Here is a 19,725-nt window from a genome sequence, read left to right as displayed (position 1 = left end):
TCTTTCTTAGGGCACCTGGGTGGCTCAGTCGGTTAAGCATCTGACTCTTGGTTTTGGCTCAGGTCATGACCTCACAGTTTATGAGTTCGAGCCCCACATCAGGCTTTGTGCTGACAGCGCTGAGCCTGCTTGGGATTCTCTCTCCCCCTCTTTCTCTGCCCCCCCCCCCCCCCCCCCCCCCCGCTCGTGCTCTCTCTCTCAAAATAAATAAATAAAAACTTAAAGAATTTTGGGGTGCCTGGGTGGCTCAGCTGTATAGGCCTCCAACTCTGGGTTTCAGCTCAGGCCATGAACTCATGGTTTCATGATTTCAAACCCCGCCTCGGGCTCTGTGCTAACAGTTTGGAGCCTGTTGGGATTGTGTCTTTCTCTCCCTCCCTCTCTACGCCTCTCTTGCTCACGCTGTCCGTCTCTGTCTCTCTCAAAATAAATAAATAAGTAACTTAGAAAAAACGTTCTTTCTGGTAACAGTGCAGGGCAGGTGTTTGAGGTTAGTGGGAGGCTTCCTTCCACGTGCTAAGTTTGTTCTGTGATGTGGCACTGGTGTCCCTCAGGACTGGCAGCCCCTGCACGGAGCTGGGTGAAAGAGGGTTAGGAAATCACACCGATTTCTTAATAGCCGTGGCCCAGAAGTGACACATGCCGCCTTCCAGAAGAGATACCAGGACACCAACAGCCGTGACTCTTTGGGGGCGATGGTGAAGGCGCATGGCTAGGACGATGAGGCACACACAGGCCGGGAAGGGAACTTTTCACTTCATGCCTTTCAATACATTCTTCACACTTTGAACTGTTTTGTCTGTTCATAATTTAAGAATGGATAGTTGCAGCGTAGCGGACTCATGCCTTGAAAGAGCTAAGAACCCCGGGCCGTGGGGGCAGAGAAGAGGGACGGCTCCCCCTGGGGTGGCCCTAGCCTGGGGTGGGCTCTGGGAAAAGAGGAGCTGGGCTCAGTTGGGGAGCGAGTGCATCTGAAAGTGTGCAGCGCCTGCAGGCCCTCCCTCGATGTGGCGGGCTGGGCGGCTGGGGTGCGCACTGCACTTTGGCCGGGCCGGCGGTGGGGCAGCACGTGCCCTGGAAGGAGGCCCAGCATTCTGTGCAGCCCCGACGAGAAGTTCAACAGCAGGGGAGCTGCGTGCTAAGAGCCAGGGCAGCAGCATGGGGAGGGACTGGAAAGGGACCTGGAGACCTGGCGGGGAGCCAGGCGAGGTTGCAGTGGGCCGTCTAAGGGGTGCCTCTCTCCCCTACAAAGCCGGCTGGGCCTTGGCTGATGTAGCGCAGTAAGTCTGTCTGTCCATACCTCCGGTGAGATTGCAATTGCCTTGAGAAGCCCTTCGTTTCACACTTAGAGTGTCATGCTGTAAATACATTGGGCTTGATTCTCTTTTGTTTTAAGTGAGACGTTTATGTTTCCGCACGCTAGAAAAGTGCCCAGATCCTAAGTGCACAGCCTCAGGAGTGACGACAGAGTAGGCTCGCGTGTATCCGTTGGCTGACTCTTGCTTTGTTTCTTCCTTGTTAAGATCACGGTTAGACTCATCAGGTGCACGGCCACACACGCCCCACACACGCCTACCCCTTTTGTCCTGGCCGTGTCTTCCTCTGTGGCCTGCACACTCACACCCCAGTTTCCATAATGTCAGTTTTAACAGGTGCTCCCGCAGAAGTCTTTGGGAAACATGTATTGGGTGGCTTACTAGAATAATATTTCTGTTTCATTTTAAGTGATTTTGCATCTCACTTTAATTGTCAGTTTGTTTACTGTTGGATGTGCACAGACCCGTGACAGACGAAAACATTGACCACAGTCTAGAAAGAGTATCAGCGTGGTGACCTTTCTCTTCTATCATTAAAAAAATGTTTTTAATGTTTATTTATTTTTGAGAGAGAGAGAGACAGAGACAGAGCACAGTGGGGAGGGTCAAAGAGGGAGACACAGAATCCAAAGCAGGCTCCAGGCGCTGAGCTGTAAGCCCAGAGCCCGACGCGGGGCTCAGACTCATGAACTGCGAGATCATGACCTGAACTGAAGTCGGATGCTTAACCGACTGAGCGACCCAGGCACCCCCTACCATTTTATAATAAAATGTTTTTAAAAGGCTGAAAGTAAGGCAGCTGTTAGAAGACTCTAGATAGAGTTTTCTTGCCACTGTATTTCCACATTTTCTTCTCCGTCCTGACTTCCTTTGTTCCCTTTTGAGTCAAGAGCTAATTTCTGGGAACATTCATGAATTTTTTTCTGGCCACGTCCATTACCATTTGTGCTTTTTGTCTACTGGATTCTTAGTATTCAGGGCCCCACATCTCCCCATTATCTAAATAAATGAACCCATTAATTAATCTAAGAGTGTTTTATTGAACATGTATGTCATGAATTTAAATCAGGGGCAGAATGGATAACTTGGATTTTAGAAGACCTAACTCTGGACAGTATTCCTAACTTACATTTCATGTATAATTTTCTCCTGTAAAGTTTTAAATCAAGAAGTGAGAGTTCTAATCTGGTAGAGTCAAATATAAATAAGTATAGTTAAGGTTTAGGTGAAATAGCTAAGTGTAACTAGCTAAATATTTATTTCACTTTTGGGGCTCTTGGGTGGCTCAGTTGGTTAAGCGTCTGACTTCAGCTCAGGTCACGATCTCGCGGTCCGTGAGTTCGAGCCCCGCGTCGGGCTCTGGGCTGATGGCTCAGAGCCTGGAGCCTGCTTCCGATTCTGTGTTTCCCTCTCTCTCTGCCCCTCCCCCGTTCATGCTGTGTCTCTGTCTCAAAAATAAATAAACGTTAAAAAAAAATTTTTTTTTAAAATATTTATTTCACTTTGTATTTACTTATTCCTGTTGGAACTTGGAACAAATGAAAGGAAGAATTATTCTTTGGGAATTTAGGTTAGTAATATTCAGCCGGGAGGGACACAACACCCTTTGAGAGTTTTCACTATCTGTATGCTTTTTTTTCTTGTGACTTTGCTTATCTATTTATTATTTACAATTTCATTTTTACAAGAATATTGTGTATCCTGGATGTATGAGAGTAGTTGCTGCTGACCTCTGTGTTATCAAAAACCTTTATGATTTCCTTCTTGGCTCCCATGCCTCTGGGTGTGAATGATTTTATCTACCGTGCAAATGTGTGCTTTCCGGAAAACATCCTATAGACATCGATGACCATATAAGTGATCGGGCGTTGGCTTCTAGAAATTTTTGATCCCAGTTTGTGGCCCACTTACAGCCACTGTCCAGGAACATCTTTTGAGCCTTGTTCCTGTTGTATGTACTCAATCTTATTTTTCTTTCTTCTTTCACATTACTTTTTTCATCGGGGGAGAGGGTCAGGTTTCTTGAAGTAAAGGAAAAGTCACCATTTAGAGTATACAGTTCTCTGAGTTTTGACAGATGCATGAAGTTATATAACTACTACTGAAATCAAGATATAGAGCAGTTCATCATCTCCCCAGATTTTCTAGTGTCCCCTGATGGTCAGCCCCTATCCCACTCCCCACTCCCTGCCAACCTCTGCTCTGTTTTCTTTTAATAAAATTTTTTTTTAATGTTTCTTTATTTCTGAGAGAGTGAGCGAGCATGAACGGGGGAGGAGCAGAGAGAGGGAGACACAGAATCCAAAGCAGGCTCCAGGCTCTGAGCTGTCAGCACAGAGCCCGACGCGGGGCTTGAACTCACGAACTGCGAGATCATGACCTGAGCCAAAGTCGGAAGCTTAACCGACTGAGCCACCCAGGCGCCCCCCTCGCTCTGTTTTCTGTGCAGTCACTGAGTATGTAGCCTTTTGAGTCTGATTGTTTCACTTTGAGTAATGCACCTGGGATTCACTCATAGTGCACTATCAGTAGCCGATTCTTTTGTATCGTTGGGCACGATTCCATCTTACGGATATGTTACAGGCCTTTTGCCAGTTGAAGAACCTGGGGGTTATTTCCAGTTTGGGGGTGTTAGTATATAAGGCTACCAGAAATATCTGTGGCAGATTTTTTTGTGAATATAAGAGCATTCATCTTTTCATTCCTCTTGGGTAAACACCTAGGAGAGGATTGTTGGGTTGAATGGCAAAAGTCTGTCTGTTTGTGTATTTGTTTATTTAGAGTACAAGCACACATGAGCAGGGGAGGAGGCAGATGGGGAGAGAGAGAAAGAGAGAGAGAGAGAGACAGACAGACAGACAGGCAGAGAGAGGGAGAATCTTGAGCAAGCTTCATGGTCAGTGCAGAGCCTGACATGGGGCTCAATTCCACGACCCTGGGATCATGACCTGAGCTGAAATCAAGACTTGGACACTCCACCAACTGAGCCACCCAGGCGCCCCAAAATTTTAAATCAGCTTATTGACTTCTACAAAAATTCCGACTGGGTTTTTGACTGGGATTGTGTTAAATCTATAGGTCAGTTTGGGGAAAAATGACATTTCAACAATATTGAGTCCTCTGATCTATGAACATGGTATCTCTTCCCCTTTATTTGGATCCTCTTTGGTTTTGTTCATTAGTATTTTGTAATTTTCAGCATACAAATCATGTACGTATTGGCTTAGATTTTTTCTCGGGCATTCTATGTTTTAGTGTCAGTACAAATGATACTGTGTTTAAATATAAATTTCCCATTATTTATTGCTATTATATAGAAATATTCTATCAATAGTGGGATGTGCAACAAATTTCTGAATAAATCTAATTAGTTGAATTCTCAAATTAAAATTTAAGGATCTCTTGGTTCCATTATCTCAGTAAAAAAGATGAATTCTAATATTTCAAGGTGGTAGTTTAAATAGTTTATTTTTTATGTTCTATTTGAATGCCTCTTCACTAACTTAGGAAACTTTATCCTTCATTAAAAAATAATTTGATTATTAAGAGCTTTTTGTTATTTTGCACAGCAGAATTCTGGCAAGTGTTCACTGTCTTTGGTTGATTTTATTTAGATTTTTGGACCATCATGGTACTGATTTCTTTTCCTGTCTGGGTGCCTTCATGGGGTTTTCCAACTCGCCAGTTTGCTGTGTCTGATTTTCTTCTCTGTGACCTCATGACTGTTAGTTATGTTTATGTGTTCTTCACCATTCATTCCATGCCTTTATAATTTGATTAGTTTTATTTTATTTAGAGTAATAGAATCTTAGAATTGAAGAAATATGGAGATTGGATAATCTAAGGCCTTTTCTATTTATTTATTTATTTATTTATTTATTTATTTATTTATTTAATGTTTGTTTCTTTCTTAGAGAGAGAGAGAGAGAGAGAGTGTGTGAGCATGAGTGGGGGGAGGGCAGAGAGAGAGGGAGAAGGATCCAAAGCAGGCTTCAGGCTCTGAGCTGTCAGCACAGAGCCTGACACAGGGCTTGAACCCACAAACTGAAATCATGACCTGAGCTGAAGTCAGACGCTTAACCAAGTGAGCCACCCAGGCACCCGCCCCCCTTTTATTTTTTTTAAAGTTTATTTCTTTTGAGAGAGAGAGAGAGAGAGAGAGCAAGTGGGGGAGGGGCAGAGAGAGAGGGAGAGAGAGGATCCCAAGCAGGCCCCACACTGTCAGCACAGAGCCCAGTATAAGACTTGAACTCACGAATTGCAAGATCATGACCAGAGCCAAAATCAAGGGTCAGATGCTTCACCGACTGAGCCACCTGGGCTCCCCCGAGGCCTTTCCTTTTAAACTTGAAAAAAAACATGCTAATATCAGAGACCCCCCCCAACACCTGTTTTGTTAAGTTGTTTACGTGGAAGGTTAAGCTAGGAGGTCTAATGTATAAACACTTCTAATCCTGGTTTAGAGACAGTCTAGTGCGGTTGATAGAACCATGTGTTGATTTGTGTTGTGCTAGTGGGTGACAAGTTACAAGGAATTATTTTAAGGGGTGCTGGAAGGAGTTGAAGAACATTTCTAGAAATGTGGGATTTGGAATGGCTGCACAGTGTGGTTCATTCTGAAGGCCATATGGAAATGCAGTGCATGAAATGGTAATCTTCACATTGTTAGAAAAAAATATTTTAGAGAACTCTTGGAACATGTAGCTCTAATTTTCTACATGAAGTCACTTTCTCCCCTCTCTCTTAGAATTAAGTTTAATTATAGTGGAGCTTATAAGCATGGCTCTGTTTAAATTATATTAGCTTTCCCATTATATTGTGTTTATTCAAGAACTCTGTAGCTTTTAGGTGGACGGAAAATTACTAATTATAAAGTGAATAAATATTTGAAAAGCTAGGTTTATAGCAATAATTTCTGTTCAAAAAATCCACATTAAAAATTTTAATTATTCAAAGCCAAATTTCAGTTTTCTTTCATATCACTTCCCTTTCTTTTCCAATAAATGGTATAGAGTTTCAGTCTTTTTTTTTTTTTTGAGAGAGAGAGCGTGCATGCGTGTGTGCACACAAGTGGGGGAGGGGCAGAGAGGCAGAGAGCGAGGAAGAGAGAATCCCAAGCAGGGTACGCCCTGTCAGCACAGAGCCTGATGTGAGGCTTGATCCTGATCTCATGAATCGTGACATCATGACCTGACCCAAAATCAAGAGTCAGAGGCTGAACCGACTGAGCCACCCAGGCGCCCTTCAGTCATGTTATTTTTTATGACTTTGCCTTTTTTCTTGTAACTTTTTGTTTTTACATACATTTAAGCATTATAGTTTGCTCTAATTTCAAACTTAAAGCAAAGCGATAAGAACAGTTCAAAGAACTCCTACGTTCCCCTTAGATGGCTGCACCATCGCACGTATCCGGCCGCTTTTGCTTTATCATTCTGTCTTTCACTGCGATTTGTTTCTGAACCACATGGGAGCACTTTGGAGACCTCATACCTCTTGATCGTTATCTATTTCAGTTCGTGTGTGTTAAGAACAAGGTCATTCCCTTAGATAACGGCCCTGTAACATTCAAAATCAGGAAACTTCACCCCAATGCAGTACTGTTGTCTAATCCACAGACTATGTCCAGATTCTAACAGTTGTCCCCAAATGTCCATCTTGGCTGTAATCTTTCCTAGCCTGGGATCCAGTTGTGGGTCAAGCTTGCTTTAATTTGTCACCACGTCTTCGTTCTCCTTTAATCGGGCCAGGTCCCTTAGCCTTCTTTGGGTTTCTGGACTTCACATTTGAGGGGTACAGGCCAGTTTTGTAAAATGTCCCTTTCTTTTGGGTTGTCTACTCTTCCCGAGCAGTTAGGTTCAGAGTATGCATTTTGCCAGGAAGACCGCAGACGAGATGTGCTGTTCCCAGCCTGTCGTGATGCTGCTTGGTCCCGGTGCCAGTGATGATAATTTTGATCCCTTGCTTAAAGCGTGTGTGTTTTCCTTTGTAAGTAATAAGTAATTTATGGGAAATTGCTTTCGAGACTATATAAATATTATCAAATTTTTACCCTCTGTTTTAGCATGCCTTGACTTGTGTACTCCATTATTCCTTCTGCTAATTGGCATTTGTCTCTAAGGAAGAGCTTTCCCTCTGTCCTTCCCTCCATCTTCCTTTGCCCTCTTTCTCCTTTCCCTACCTTTTTCCTTCACTTTTTCCCTTCCTCATTCCCTCCCTCCCCCTGTCTTTCTTTCCTTCTTCCTTTCTTTCCTCCCTCCCTCCATCCTTCCTTTTCTTTCTTTCTTTCTTTCTTTCTTTCTCTTTCTTTCCCTTTTTTCCTCCCTTCCTTCCTTTTCCTTTTTTCTTTTTTCTTTTCCTGTTTTTCTTTCTTTCTTTCTTTCTTTCTTTCTTTCTTTCTTTCTTTTTTTCTTTCTCTTTCCCTTTTTCCTCCCTTCCTTTTCCTTTTTTTCTTTTTTCTTTTCCTGTTTTTCTTTCTTTCTTTTTCTTTCTTTCTTTCTTTCTTTCTTTCTTTCTTTCTTTCTTTCTTTCTTTCATTCGTTCTTACCTGCCCCTCTCCCCAATCCATCTATCAGTGTGGACTCATGGATCCTTAGTTTAGCCAGTGGTAATAATCCATTACAATATTATTTATTTTGATGTCCTAGTTGCCCTAGTTTTGGCTAGTGGGAGCCTCTTCGAGCTGGTTCCTATGTCCTGTTGATATGTCCCCATCATCCTTTGAGCACTGTCCTACTGTCTGGGGTAGTAAGATGTCTAGAGCTTAGCTTGGTATTCACTGTCCCTGCTTTAGAATCAACCAGTCTTTTCTTCAAGGGATCGTAGTTCCTTTTAATAGAGCACGGTGTTTAGAGCCTGCAAACTTGTACGCTAGACGTGTTCATTGCTTCTAGGTCTTCTTGGCTAAAGAGCAAGGAGTATGTATGTCTGTTTGTGTATATCTGTTTGTCTAGCTGGTTAAAAAAGTGAGCTCAAGAGGTGCCTGGGTGGCTCAGTCGGTTAAGCGTCCGACTTCAGCTCAGGTCATGATCTCACGGTTTACGAGTTTGAGCCCCACATCGGGCTCTGTGCTGACAGCTCAGAGTCTGTCTCCCTCTCTCTCTGCTCCTCCCCGACTCTCACTCTCTCTCTCTTTCAAAAGTAAATAAACATTAAAAAAATTGTTTTAAATGGATCTCAAATGGATACCCTATTCCAATCCTTTAGTACAGTATACATGCTCTTTTCTTTCCTTGTTTTATCCCTTTTCCAAGAAGGCTCCTGTCACCCTCAGTGTATTTACTCATTTGTAGAAGCCTAGAACACATCATGAATAGTTTTAGAACTGCCAACTCATGCTACTGTGAAAAGCAAACCTACTAGCTAGAGTTAATATTTGCTTAGAGTAAATTTTACGTGCAGTACTGTATACAGTTTCATTCTGATAAATGCATAAACCCACATAACCCACACCTCTATCAAGCCACAGAACATTTCCGTCCCCAGAAAGTTCTCTCATGCCCTTCCCGGTCAATTTCATGTCCCCTTTTCTTGTTTTATTTAAATTACAGACTAGTTTTGCCTGTTCTAGAACTTCATATATAGAGAATTCTATAGTATATACTCCTTTATGTCCGCATCTTCGGACAAGCAAAATGACATTTACTTATGTTGCTGTATGTATTAGCGTTTGTTTTATTGCTGACTAGCCTTCCTTTGTGTGAAAATAATGACTATTTATCCCTCAGTCGACGGATTTTGGATTATTTCAAATAAATTGTGAACACCCCTGCTATGAAGATTCATGTATGTCTTTTTGGAGCCGTATGTTATCACTGGGTAAATACCTAATAGCGGAGTTGCTGAGTTGTGTGTTATGTGTGTGTTTGACTTTATAAGAGGCTTTCAGACTGTTTTCCCAAGTGAATATACATTCTGCAGCGTGCTCAAAATCTGTATTAGTCTGGTGTTCTCCAGAGAAACAGAACCAATAGGGTGTGTGTGTATGTGTGTGTATGTATGTATGTGTGTATATATATATATATATATATAGAGAGAGAGAGAGAGAGAGAGAGAGAGAGGGAAGGAAAGAGAGAGACACAGACACAGACACAGACACAGACACAGACACAGAGAGGGAAGTTAATTATAAGGAATTGGTTCCTGTGTTTATGGAGACTGGCAATTCCAAATCTGCAGGGTGGGCTGGCAGGCTCAAAAGCCCCAAGAGAGCTGATGTGCAAGTGGAGTCCGAAGGCTGGCTGCCGGCAGAATTTCTTCTTGCTCACGGGAGACTGGTCTTTTCTTCTAGTCAGGACTTCAACTCCCTGAATGATGTGGCTCCCAACCCCATTATGGAGAGCAGTCTGCTTACTCACAGTCTGGTGTTCCTAACTACCCCCTCCCACCGCCCATTCTGTATTCCCTTTACCTTCTGCAAGCACCTCAGCTGGTCATGGTTGTTTACCTGGTGGGGTGACCCAAACCTTCATTCCTGAAGGGTCTGGGCCATTAGCAAACCTGCCTGAATTGGGTTCTTGTGGTTTTCCATTGACGTTAACAACAGAGCAGGGCCATACTGGGAGAGAGGGGGTCTCCTTCCTGTTTTCCAGACATACTCTTCCTTCCCTCTACTCTGGAGGAGCAGTTCAATGTCCCCTGGATCAGTCACCCCAGCCCACACAGCGACTCCCTTCTTGGCCTGTGGATTCAGAGGCATGAGGAATCCAAAGCAGCATACATGCTCCTCAGCGAACGAGAGTTCTGGTTGCCAACATACAGTATGGTCAGTCTTCTTAGCTCTGCCGTTCAAGTCGTTGTGCAGTGGTTTCTCAAAGTGACTTAATTTACACTGGCATGATGATCAACGATGTGGAGTCCATTTCATATGCATAATGCTCCTTTGTATCGCTTCCATTGTGAAGTGTTCAAACTTCTATGCACTCTTTTATGGTGGTTTTTGTTTAAAAATTGATGTGTAAGAGGCTTTTAAAAAAACTATATATAAGTTGGGCATAAGGCCTTTTTCAGACTTAAGTTTTTGTAATATTTTATCCCCAGTCGGTGGCCGGTCTGTTTTCTTAATTGTCTTCTGATGAACATAGTGCTAAATTTTGATCAAGTGTAATTTATTGTTCTTTTTCTGTGTTCTGCCTCGGAAATCTTCTGCGTAAATATTTTCTGTGAAGGTATTCTATACATTTTCTAGAAGTTTTAGAGTTTTACCTTTTACATTTAATTCTGTCATCAATCTTAATTTAATTATTTGTAAGGCGTGAGGCAAGGGTTCCTTTTGTTTCTTTTTCCCTCCGCCTTTGGATGTTTTTCCAGCACCACTTGTTGAACAGACCTTCTTTTCCCAATAATTGCTTTAGTGCCTTTGTTGAAAATAGGTTGGCCATCTAAGGAAGGGAGTTTTTCTGGATCTTCTGTTCTGCCCCACTGGTTTAGTTTTATGCCAGTACCACACTGATTACCATGTCTGTGTAATGAGTCTTGAATTGGGTAGTGTAAGTCCTTGGACTTTTTCTTCTGTTTCAACATGTTTTGGGTATTCTAGGTTTCTTGCATTTCCCTAGCCATTCTAAAATGAAAGCCTGTCAGTTTCTTTAAAAAGCCTCCAGCGATTATGACTGGGTTTGTGTTGAATCTAAAGATCAATTTTGGGAGACCATACATCCAAGCAAGACTGAGGCTTCCAACCAATAAACTGAGTATATCTTTCTATTTAGTCAGGTCTTTAATTTCTATTAGTGATATTCTGTAGTTTTCAGCAGAGTAGTTTTATATATCTCTTCTTTATGTATTCCTAAGTATTGATTATTCTTTGATGTTATTGTAGATGGACTTGTTTTAAAATTGTGATGTGATGGGGCGCCTGGGTGGCTCAGTCAGTTGAGCGTCCAGCTTCAGTTCAGGTCATGATCTCATGGTTTGTGAGTTCAAGCCCTGCATCGAGTTCTGTGCTGACAGCTCGGAGCCTGGAGCCTGCTTCGGATTCTGTGTCTCCCTCTCTCTCTGCCCCTCCCCTGCTGGTGCTCTGTCTCTCAAAAATAAATAAAAATGTAAAATTGTGATGTGAGCATATCAGAACGTCATTAATGCTTATCTAATGGCCTTGTACCTTCAGGCCTTGCTAAATTCACTTATATATCCTGGTAGTTATGTTGTAGATGGGATTTTCTGTATAGATAACCAGCTTGTCTATGAATAGAATCGGTTTTAATTCTTCCTTTCTTTCTATTTTGAATAACTTATTTCCTTTTCTTGCCTTATTGCACCGGCTAAGACCTGTAATACATTATTGAATAGGAGAGAGATTAAACATTTTAGCCTTTTCTAATCTGACACACTGTTCATCTCACAGCCCAGAGGGGTCTTATTGGCGTTCTGTATGGACATTCATCTCCTTCTTTTTATCATCTGTCTCAGCACTTTTTAAAATTCCTTTATCTCATTTACCATAAATTGCACTTATTTTATTTGTGTACTTCTGCCCCTTTTTATTTGTTTTCTGCCCCTTATGCCAACCCATAAGCCCCTTATGGGACAAGTTCTATTTATCTTCACCATTGCATCCCCAGTGTAGAGCACAGTGGCTCTTAGTAGATACTCAGGAAGTGCTTTGTCAAATCAGTCAATATTGGTAGACACTTTTACAATTACACAGTCTATCCTTCCCAGTGTTAGAATCTCCTTGGCAAAACGTGGCACAGACATTATTTCTTGTAAGACGTTTTTCACATTTTGCTTTCTCCTTTGAAAAATTTTTAGGAGGTAACATTTCAGAATTTCTAATAGACATTTATATTTGATACTTTAAAAAATTTCTTAATTGGTATTTTATAAAAAGCAATATAAAAGTTATATTTGTATATTATAAAAAGTTCTCATTGGTATTTCATAAAAAGCAATACAGTTCTTTCTCCTAATTTTTGCAAAATAATTGTGACAAATTGGGATGGTTTACCTTTTCTGGATGTTATATACACCCCAAAGTTAATCAGTATTCAGGCAGTTTGCAGTGGTCCAAATATAAAAATAGGGGTAAACACATCCCACAGTTATCTAGTAAAAGCAGGTATCAGGTCACTATTTTTTATTCTTTAAAATCTGGAGAAAGCACACTGATGAAGTGAATCTGTTAGGCAAATTTTTCCTTATTTTTGCCCTTTAGCTTTGGTTCTAATCTGTAGAATGCTACATTTGTTGTGTGTGTGTGTGTGTGTGTGTGTGTGTGTAATTTAAGCCCAGTGAAGGGAAATTGCTTTCAGCCTATAACACAGTGATCTAGAATTTATCCAGAAGGCAAAATACCTTTCTTCTTGCTGTTCCATTTTAACAGCTGCTGGGACAGAAAGTAGGGCTTCAGTTTGTGTGCAGACATGAGGAAAATCATGGGGCTTTTCCCTGTAGAGTGTTACAGTCATTCTTTGGCTCATCCCACACATTGACAATGGAAATTGCATTAAAGAAGCAGGTAGAAACATTTGTAGTTGGGTGTGCATTCATTCATCTCCCTCCCTCCCTTGTTCTCCTTCTTTTCCCTCCTCCCTTTTCCTTACTTGCCCCTCATCTCCCGTTGTCCCCCCTGCCACCTCCCCCCGACCCCAGTCTTCCTTCCTTCCTTTGTTCTTTTTCCCTCACCCCGTCTGTGTCATGATGTTCTTGTTCCTGCGTATGTAGGTACAGAATAGGACCTACATGGTCTTTCCATAAGCAGCTTCCAGTGTTTGTGGGGGAGGTAGGTAATAAAGAAGTAAACCAACATATGCATATGATCATTTGTGCTTGTCACAAGTGCCGTAGAGAGTGTGTGGTACGCACATGTGTGTATGTGCACATGTGTGTCTACATGTGCATGTGTGTGAGAGAGAGAAAGAGAATGGAAATTAATGAGAATCCTACCAGGCCTTAGGAGGGGGTGTGTGAGCTGAGCTCTGCAGCTCTACAAGGTCAGGGCAGACAGCAAGTTGGTAACCCGGAGAGCATATCAAGTTTAGTGTTAAAGAGCGCATGGAACGCAGGCCCACGGCCTCAGCGCAGTGAGCTTGGGAGAGGACAGTCCAAGCTGGAGGAGAAAGTAAAGCCTCGATTCCAGAGGGCATGATGGGCCGTGGCGAACAGCCTCCCCTTGATTCCAAGTTCAGCCCAAAGCCGGTGGCCGGTGTAGATGCATATTAGTTCGTGCTGTCGTCTAGGCGTCGCAAAAACATCTCTCATGGGATCAAAAATAGCCTCAGTTCTCATTTTAGTTTTCTCTCCCCAAAATAGAAAAATACATGAACCAAAACCTGACACAACTGAAAAAAGATGAGCAAATCCACAAGTACAGATGAGGATATCAACAGTCCTCTGTTGATAATGGATAGAATAAGGAGACTTTCAGTAAGGATTTGGAGGAGGGATTTGAACAGTCCTTGTCAACCAACTTGGCCTCATTGCCTTTTTATTTTGTTTAACGAAACACTCTACCCTATGCCCTTTTTTTCCCCCGAGCGCCCATGAAGCATTCACCTGCGTGGACCAAATTTGGGGCCAAGGCCAAGCTTCGGTAAATTTGAAAGCATCGAAATCCTACCGAACATGTTCTCTGGCCACAGCAGAATTAAACAGAAAACAGTATCATAGAAATACCCGAAAGCCCCAAAATACCTGGAACTCAAACCGCACATTTTTCTGAATGACCCATGAGTCAAAGAAGAAATGCCAAGGGAAATTTGAAATTACGTACTTTGAAATGCCATGAGTATGAAAAGATAACCATTGCTCGTGTTTAAAATAAAAATGTTAATGTGCAGACAGGTAGAGATTTGCCTCGTCCGCTCTTTCTCTTTGTCTGCTTCCTGAATTTCCTCCTGGCTTCATGTGTCAGGGTGTCCTCAGTGCCTGGAGATGAGGTGAGCTTGACCATGTCCCTGATGCCAGTCTTTGCCCGACCCTAGTTGGTTTGGCCTGGTCCTAATACTTCCTCCTAGTTCCAGTCAGTGAGCATCTACCATTTTCAGAGGTCAGCTTCCTGGAACTGTGGAGGGGAATGTATGGAACCGTAACAGACAGGTTCAAGTGACGTGATTTCCTTAGGTAACCTCAGATGAAATCTGTCAAATCTGCTTCTTCCGCCTCTCTCTGTCCTACCTGGGGAATTCTGGCCTACTTTCTCCCTATGTCTTAGACTTTTCGTTGAGTCTTTCCTTCAGTTCCCATCTGTGACTTCTGTTTCCTCCAGCCGTCCCTTCTTCCTTCTGACTTTTTTTTTTTGACTGTTTAGTTGTTTTTGACTTTTAGTCTCCCACCCTCAGCCTGGTATCACCCTGTCCTAGTCAACTTCATTCAGTCATTTAGGCTTGACTATATGCCAGGCATTAACCTAGGCATTGGGTTTGCAAATGCTGGGGCTGGGGCGGGTATGACTTATAAGTTAGATAATCGGTTGGAGTGTGCTAAGCACTTTGACAGAGTCATGTGGGAAGGGTTACGTAAATAAGCATTTGTTCAACAAACATCTAGTGGCCTCCTGCTGTGTACTGGGCACTCTGTAACAGAGGTGGTATTCCACTCTTAAGGGGCTGATGGCTTAAAGGTGAGGCTTGGAGCTATGAAGGAGCAGAGCACGATCTGGGAGTGGGTAGTCTGCTTTGGCACAAGGTATTTGGGGATTTTGAAGGACTTTGAGGTAGTAAGTGTAAGAGGAAAGGCTGGTGGGAAGGTCTTGAAAGCCTTTTAGGAGAGTTCGGTCCTATTTCCGTGGGTGTGGTATTTATTAGCTTTATGAAGACTCTTACCAACACTTACACCATGCCCATAGCTCTTATTTCTTGGGTGATTCTTCTGTTTGCTGTAGAGACCAGTAGCCCCGAGGAGCATTGATCCCTGGCTCTGTTTATCATGCAGTTTTTAAAAGTGGGAGGGGGGTTGCCAGTAGAGAAGGAACCCCAAAGCAAGGAGCCAGGGGTGTGGTACTCTTACCTTACCCAGAGTATTTCCTTCTAGGGGGTAATTAGCCCTTTGAAGTCTTTATTATTATTTTTGAAGGTAGGGGAGAAAGAGGTTGAGGTACAAACATATTACTTTGAAAACACCCTGTGGGGTAAAAATTCAACATATTGCCCACCCTGAAATTTTTTATTCTTTTCCTTTAGGTTTCTTGCTATTTAAAGATTTTTGTTTGAATGAAATTAATGAAGCTGTACCTCAGGTGAAGTTTTATGAAGAGGTAAGAAGTAACTGTTTTACTGATGCTTTTATCTTAAAAGCATATTTAGACTGTACTTTGGAAAATATTGAGACTACTAAGTGTCTTACAAATATGAAGAAGTTCATTGACTATAATTAGTAGTACAAAGTATAATATGTAGTTGATTATAGATACTGATGACATCTATGAACATCCTATTTTTAAGGGCGCTGGAGTGCTCCGGGAGCACTTAGGAACAGTCGGACTAAAATTCTAGAGGAGGGATTACTATTGAGAGGGACGCTGAGGATCATCAGTGATTTGATTTTCTGCAGAAACTTACCGACTCTGGAAAAGTAAGCTGAGGCAGAGGGCTGCTACTGAGTGAAAGAGAAAGTAGCAACATCTTCCGGTCACACATGGCTGGAGTGACAGATTGGGAGACGTGGTGGGAAAGGGGAGCCTTGGACACACAGCTGGTTTTCCCAGTAAGACATTGGGAAGGCAGCTGAAGAGATAGGCCAGGAGCTTCTGGAAGCCTCACTGAAATCTCCCACAGCCTTATGGCGCTGTATTGAAATATGGACCTGCGGTAGCAGGAGTCTGAAAACAGAACCGGCAAGAGATGAAAACCCTATAGGGAGCGGTCGACTGACACTAAAGATCTGTAGCTACTTATCACGTGGGGCAGCCACTGATTTCCAGACTCTTGTCTGATGGTCCAGGTTTGGCCCCAGGCAGAAGGCTGCTTCTGGGAGACAGAGAAGCCAGAAGAGGTTTCTGGGGCTAGAATAACAAACAAATGAGACTGGAGGAGCCCCAAACATGTGATTACTCTCCCTGTCGAGATTTATGTCAAGGTTTGAGGCCGGGTGGGACAGGAGGCCAAAGACCTATCTGAAAACTTTGTATGGGCAGGACTGAATCTAGTGCTGACAAAGACTTCTCACTGAACTCCATGGAGAGCCATGCCTTGGGAATAGGGGCAAACCAGAGGTGACGGGGTCCTACAAAAATGGAGACCCAGCCCAGCCCCATCCCATATTGGGTGATGAGTCCTCTCCCCACCTGTGTAGCAGAGTACACGTGGAACCCTCTGTGTCCTGTTTTCGCAGGTGGAAGATAATATAGAGAGACCCTACAGTATTCAGCGCACAGTAAAAAATTATTGAACATCTAAGATACAAGATCATATGACCCAGAAAGTAATAGAAGCAGACTGACAGGAGACTCAGATAGTGAGTCTTCTCAGATACTGAGCTAACAAGTACTTAAAAAATAACTAAATAACATGTTTAAGACAATAGAGGAAAAGAAGAAAAAATGGAGGAATAGTGAATCTCAGATCAATTTATTATGAAGAACGAAATGGATATTCTAGAACATCTAATTTCAAATATTCTAGAGTATTAGGTAGAATACATAATATGTGGAACATTCTAGAATATTATGTAGAATACATATTCTAGAATGTTATGTAGAATACACAATATGTAGAATATTCTAAAATGTGTAGAATCCATATTCTAGAATATTATGTAGAATACATAATATGTAGGATATAATATTCTAGAATATTTGAAATTAGAACCTAATAACTGGAATCAGTAGCAGGTTGGTTACAATGTAAGGCAGGATTAATACATAGGGAGGCAGGTCTGTAGATAATCTCACACTAAAACACAGAAAAGAAAGAATATAGAAAAGAAAAAGATAAGGACATTAAAGACATGTGGGACATGGTTAAAAGGTCTAACATATGTAGAATTGTAATCCCAGAAGGAGAAGAGAGAGGGGATGGGGCAGAAACAATATTTGAAGAGATAATACTGAGAGGTTTACAAAATGATGAAAGGCAGCTACTTACAGATTCAAGGTACTTAGAACCCTGAGCAGAAGGGCTACAAAGGAAACCTATCTTTGTACATCAATGTAACACATGGAAACCTGTGACAAGGGGAAACTCTTAGAAGCAACCAGAGGGTGGAAAAAGACACATTATTTTTAAAAGAGCAATAAATAATAGACTGTGACATCTTAAAACAAATGATTAAAACAGCACAACAAAAAACCAGGCAGTGAAGTGCCCATCTAAGTAATGAAAGAAAAAAAAAAGAAAACCTAGAATTCTATTCCCAGCAAAAATTTCCTTCAAAATGAGGGTGAAATAAAGATATTTTCAGAGAAAAACTAAGGGAATTTTGTCAGCCCTGGACCTGCATTGCAACAAATACTAAAAAGAGATACTTCCGGCAGAAGGAAAATAATCCCAGATGGAAATTCAGGAAGGAATGAGGTCATCATGAAGGGTGACATCTATGTAAAATATAAATGAATGTTAACCATGCAAAATAATAGAGCTTTTAGATTTTAAAATATATATAAAACTAAAATATATGATAGCACAAAAAGCAAGAGAGGGGTTAAAGAAGTTAAAGTGTTTTAAGATCCTAGGATTATTGGAAGGTGGGTGGATAGTAAAAGTAATAATTTGCATTGACTGGTAATCAGTTAAGAATACATATTGTAATCTCTAAGACAGCTCTTATAAGAATAAAAAGTATATATCTAACAAGTTGAAAGAGAGAAAATGGAATAAGACAATAGTGGATTCATAAAAAAGGGAAAAAGGAATAAAAGAAGGACATAAACTAGATAGGTCAAATTGAAAACAAAGAATAAGATGGTAGCCATAAATCCGTCTGCGTAAGTAATTACATTTGATGTAAATGGACTAAATACTCCCAAGTAAAAGTCTAAGTTTGCCTTCCTGGATAAATAACCGGAACTTTATTATATACTGCTTACAAGTGTACTAGAAACAGAAGGATGGAAGGGGACGCACAGATACAAATACCAACCAAAGCAAAGCTGGTACAGGCCAAATATATGGTAAATGCTACTTGGAGCTAGAGATTATTTCATAACGATAAAGAGGTCAGGATTACGATCTTAAACTTCTTGGGTACAAATAATGCTAACTTCAAAATATATAAAGCCAAAATTGACAGACCTAAAATAAGACAAGTCTACATTCTTAGTGAGAGATGTTAGCATACACTCCTCAAGAGTTTATAGAACAGACAGACAAAAAATTAGTAAGGAGATAGAAGATCTTAATAAAGGGATGAATAAACTTGACCTAAGTGACGTATATAGAATGAAGCACCCAGCGGAAATAGAATTTGCCTTCTTTAAAGTACACATGGAAGATTTATCAAAAGAAATTATTTGCTGGGCCCTAAAGAAAACTCCTGCAGATTTCCAGATCAAAATTGTTCTGAGTGTTTTCTGACCGCAGTGGAGTTAAACTCAAATTTAATAACAGAGTTTACTAAGAAATCCTTGACTTCTTGGAAGTGAATACATTTGTAAGTAATTTATGAGTCAAAGAAGAAATTAGAACAGTAATAGGAAATATTTTAAATTAAAATATATATTAAAAAGGACATATGTATCCTATCCTCAAGCATTTTAGGACTCCTTTGTAATCTTTGTACAAGTTTGAAAATTGGAGGAATATTTTCTTCCTGGATCATATATAAAGCTTGAAATTTTTTTATATATATACTTGATAACTTGATATTTTAAAAATTATATTAATGTATTTCCAGGGAGAATGGTCAAATGATGATGTACATTTAGCATCATATAAAAAAATAAGGCAAATCAGAAGGATATTACTCACTATGCTGTAACTTTTGTTATTTTAATCTGAATTCTAATCTGGATGAGTATCACAGCATCATCTGTCAGAGATTTCTTTTTCTGTTCTTAAAAGCCTCACCTCTCCAGTTTCAGCAAGTACTAAATCACCTTGTCAAATACAGGGAGATCTTTAACACATAACTTTTGCGAGGTTGAAACGTGGGCAGTCTACTTGGGTTACTTCTTGAGCACTTCTTGCCAGTATGGCGGTGAGTACTGCAGATGTGTTTCAGTTTGAGCTTTTAAACATTGGAATTTCTCTGGTTGGTGTGCTTCCAGCTCTTCACTCCTGTCTTCTTGTTTGGTGCACAATGGATCTAACTTACCAGATGATCGCTTTGGAGGATAACTCTTCAAAGCTCCTCAGGAGCTTGCTCTATATTCTTTTATTGAAGATACCATCCAGTCATGGGGCTTCAAATAGAGGTTTCTAAATTAGTACAGCCTTTAAGCACTGAGGTTATCAATAATTCCTCTCTGTGCCCTTGGTTTTATCAGTCTGATGGTTTCTGGAGGCCGTTGTATGACCCCAATCCCTAGAAGACTCTT

General features: G+C 41.3%; 1 protein-coding gene across 2 annotated transcripts in view; it reads left to right on the top strand.

Moving 5' to 3' along the window:
* The window catches only part of GRK3 (G protein-coupled receptor kinase 3), a 127,073-nt gene that overhangs the window by 46,236 nt on the left and 61,112 nt on the right, over positions 1-19,725 (top strand). For both annotated transcript variants that reach the window (XM_042963217.1, XM_042963216.1), the window contains exon 3: positions 15,434-15,507. In XM_042963217.1, coding sequence (XP_042819151.1) covers positions 15,434-15,507 — 74 coding nt within the window. The remainder of the gene's footprint in view (positions 1-15,433; positions 15,508-19,725) is intronic.

The sequence above is a fragment of the Panthera tigris genome, chromosome D3 (assembly GCF_018350195.1).
Source record: "Panthera tigris isolate Pti1 chromosome D3, P.tigris_Pti1_mat1.1, whole genome shotgun sequence".
NCBI lineage: Eukaryota > Metazoa > Chordata > Mammalia > Carnivora > Felidae > Panthera > Panthera tigris.
Note: the sequence above shows the minus strand (reverse complement) of the source record. Positions and strands in the feature narration are given on the sequence as shown.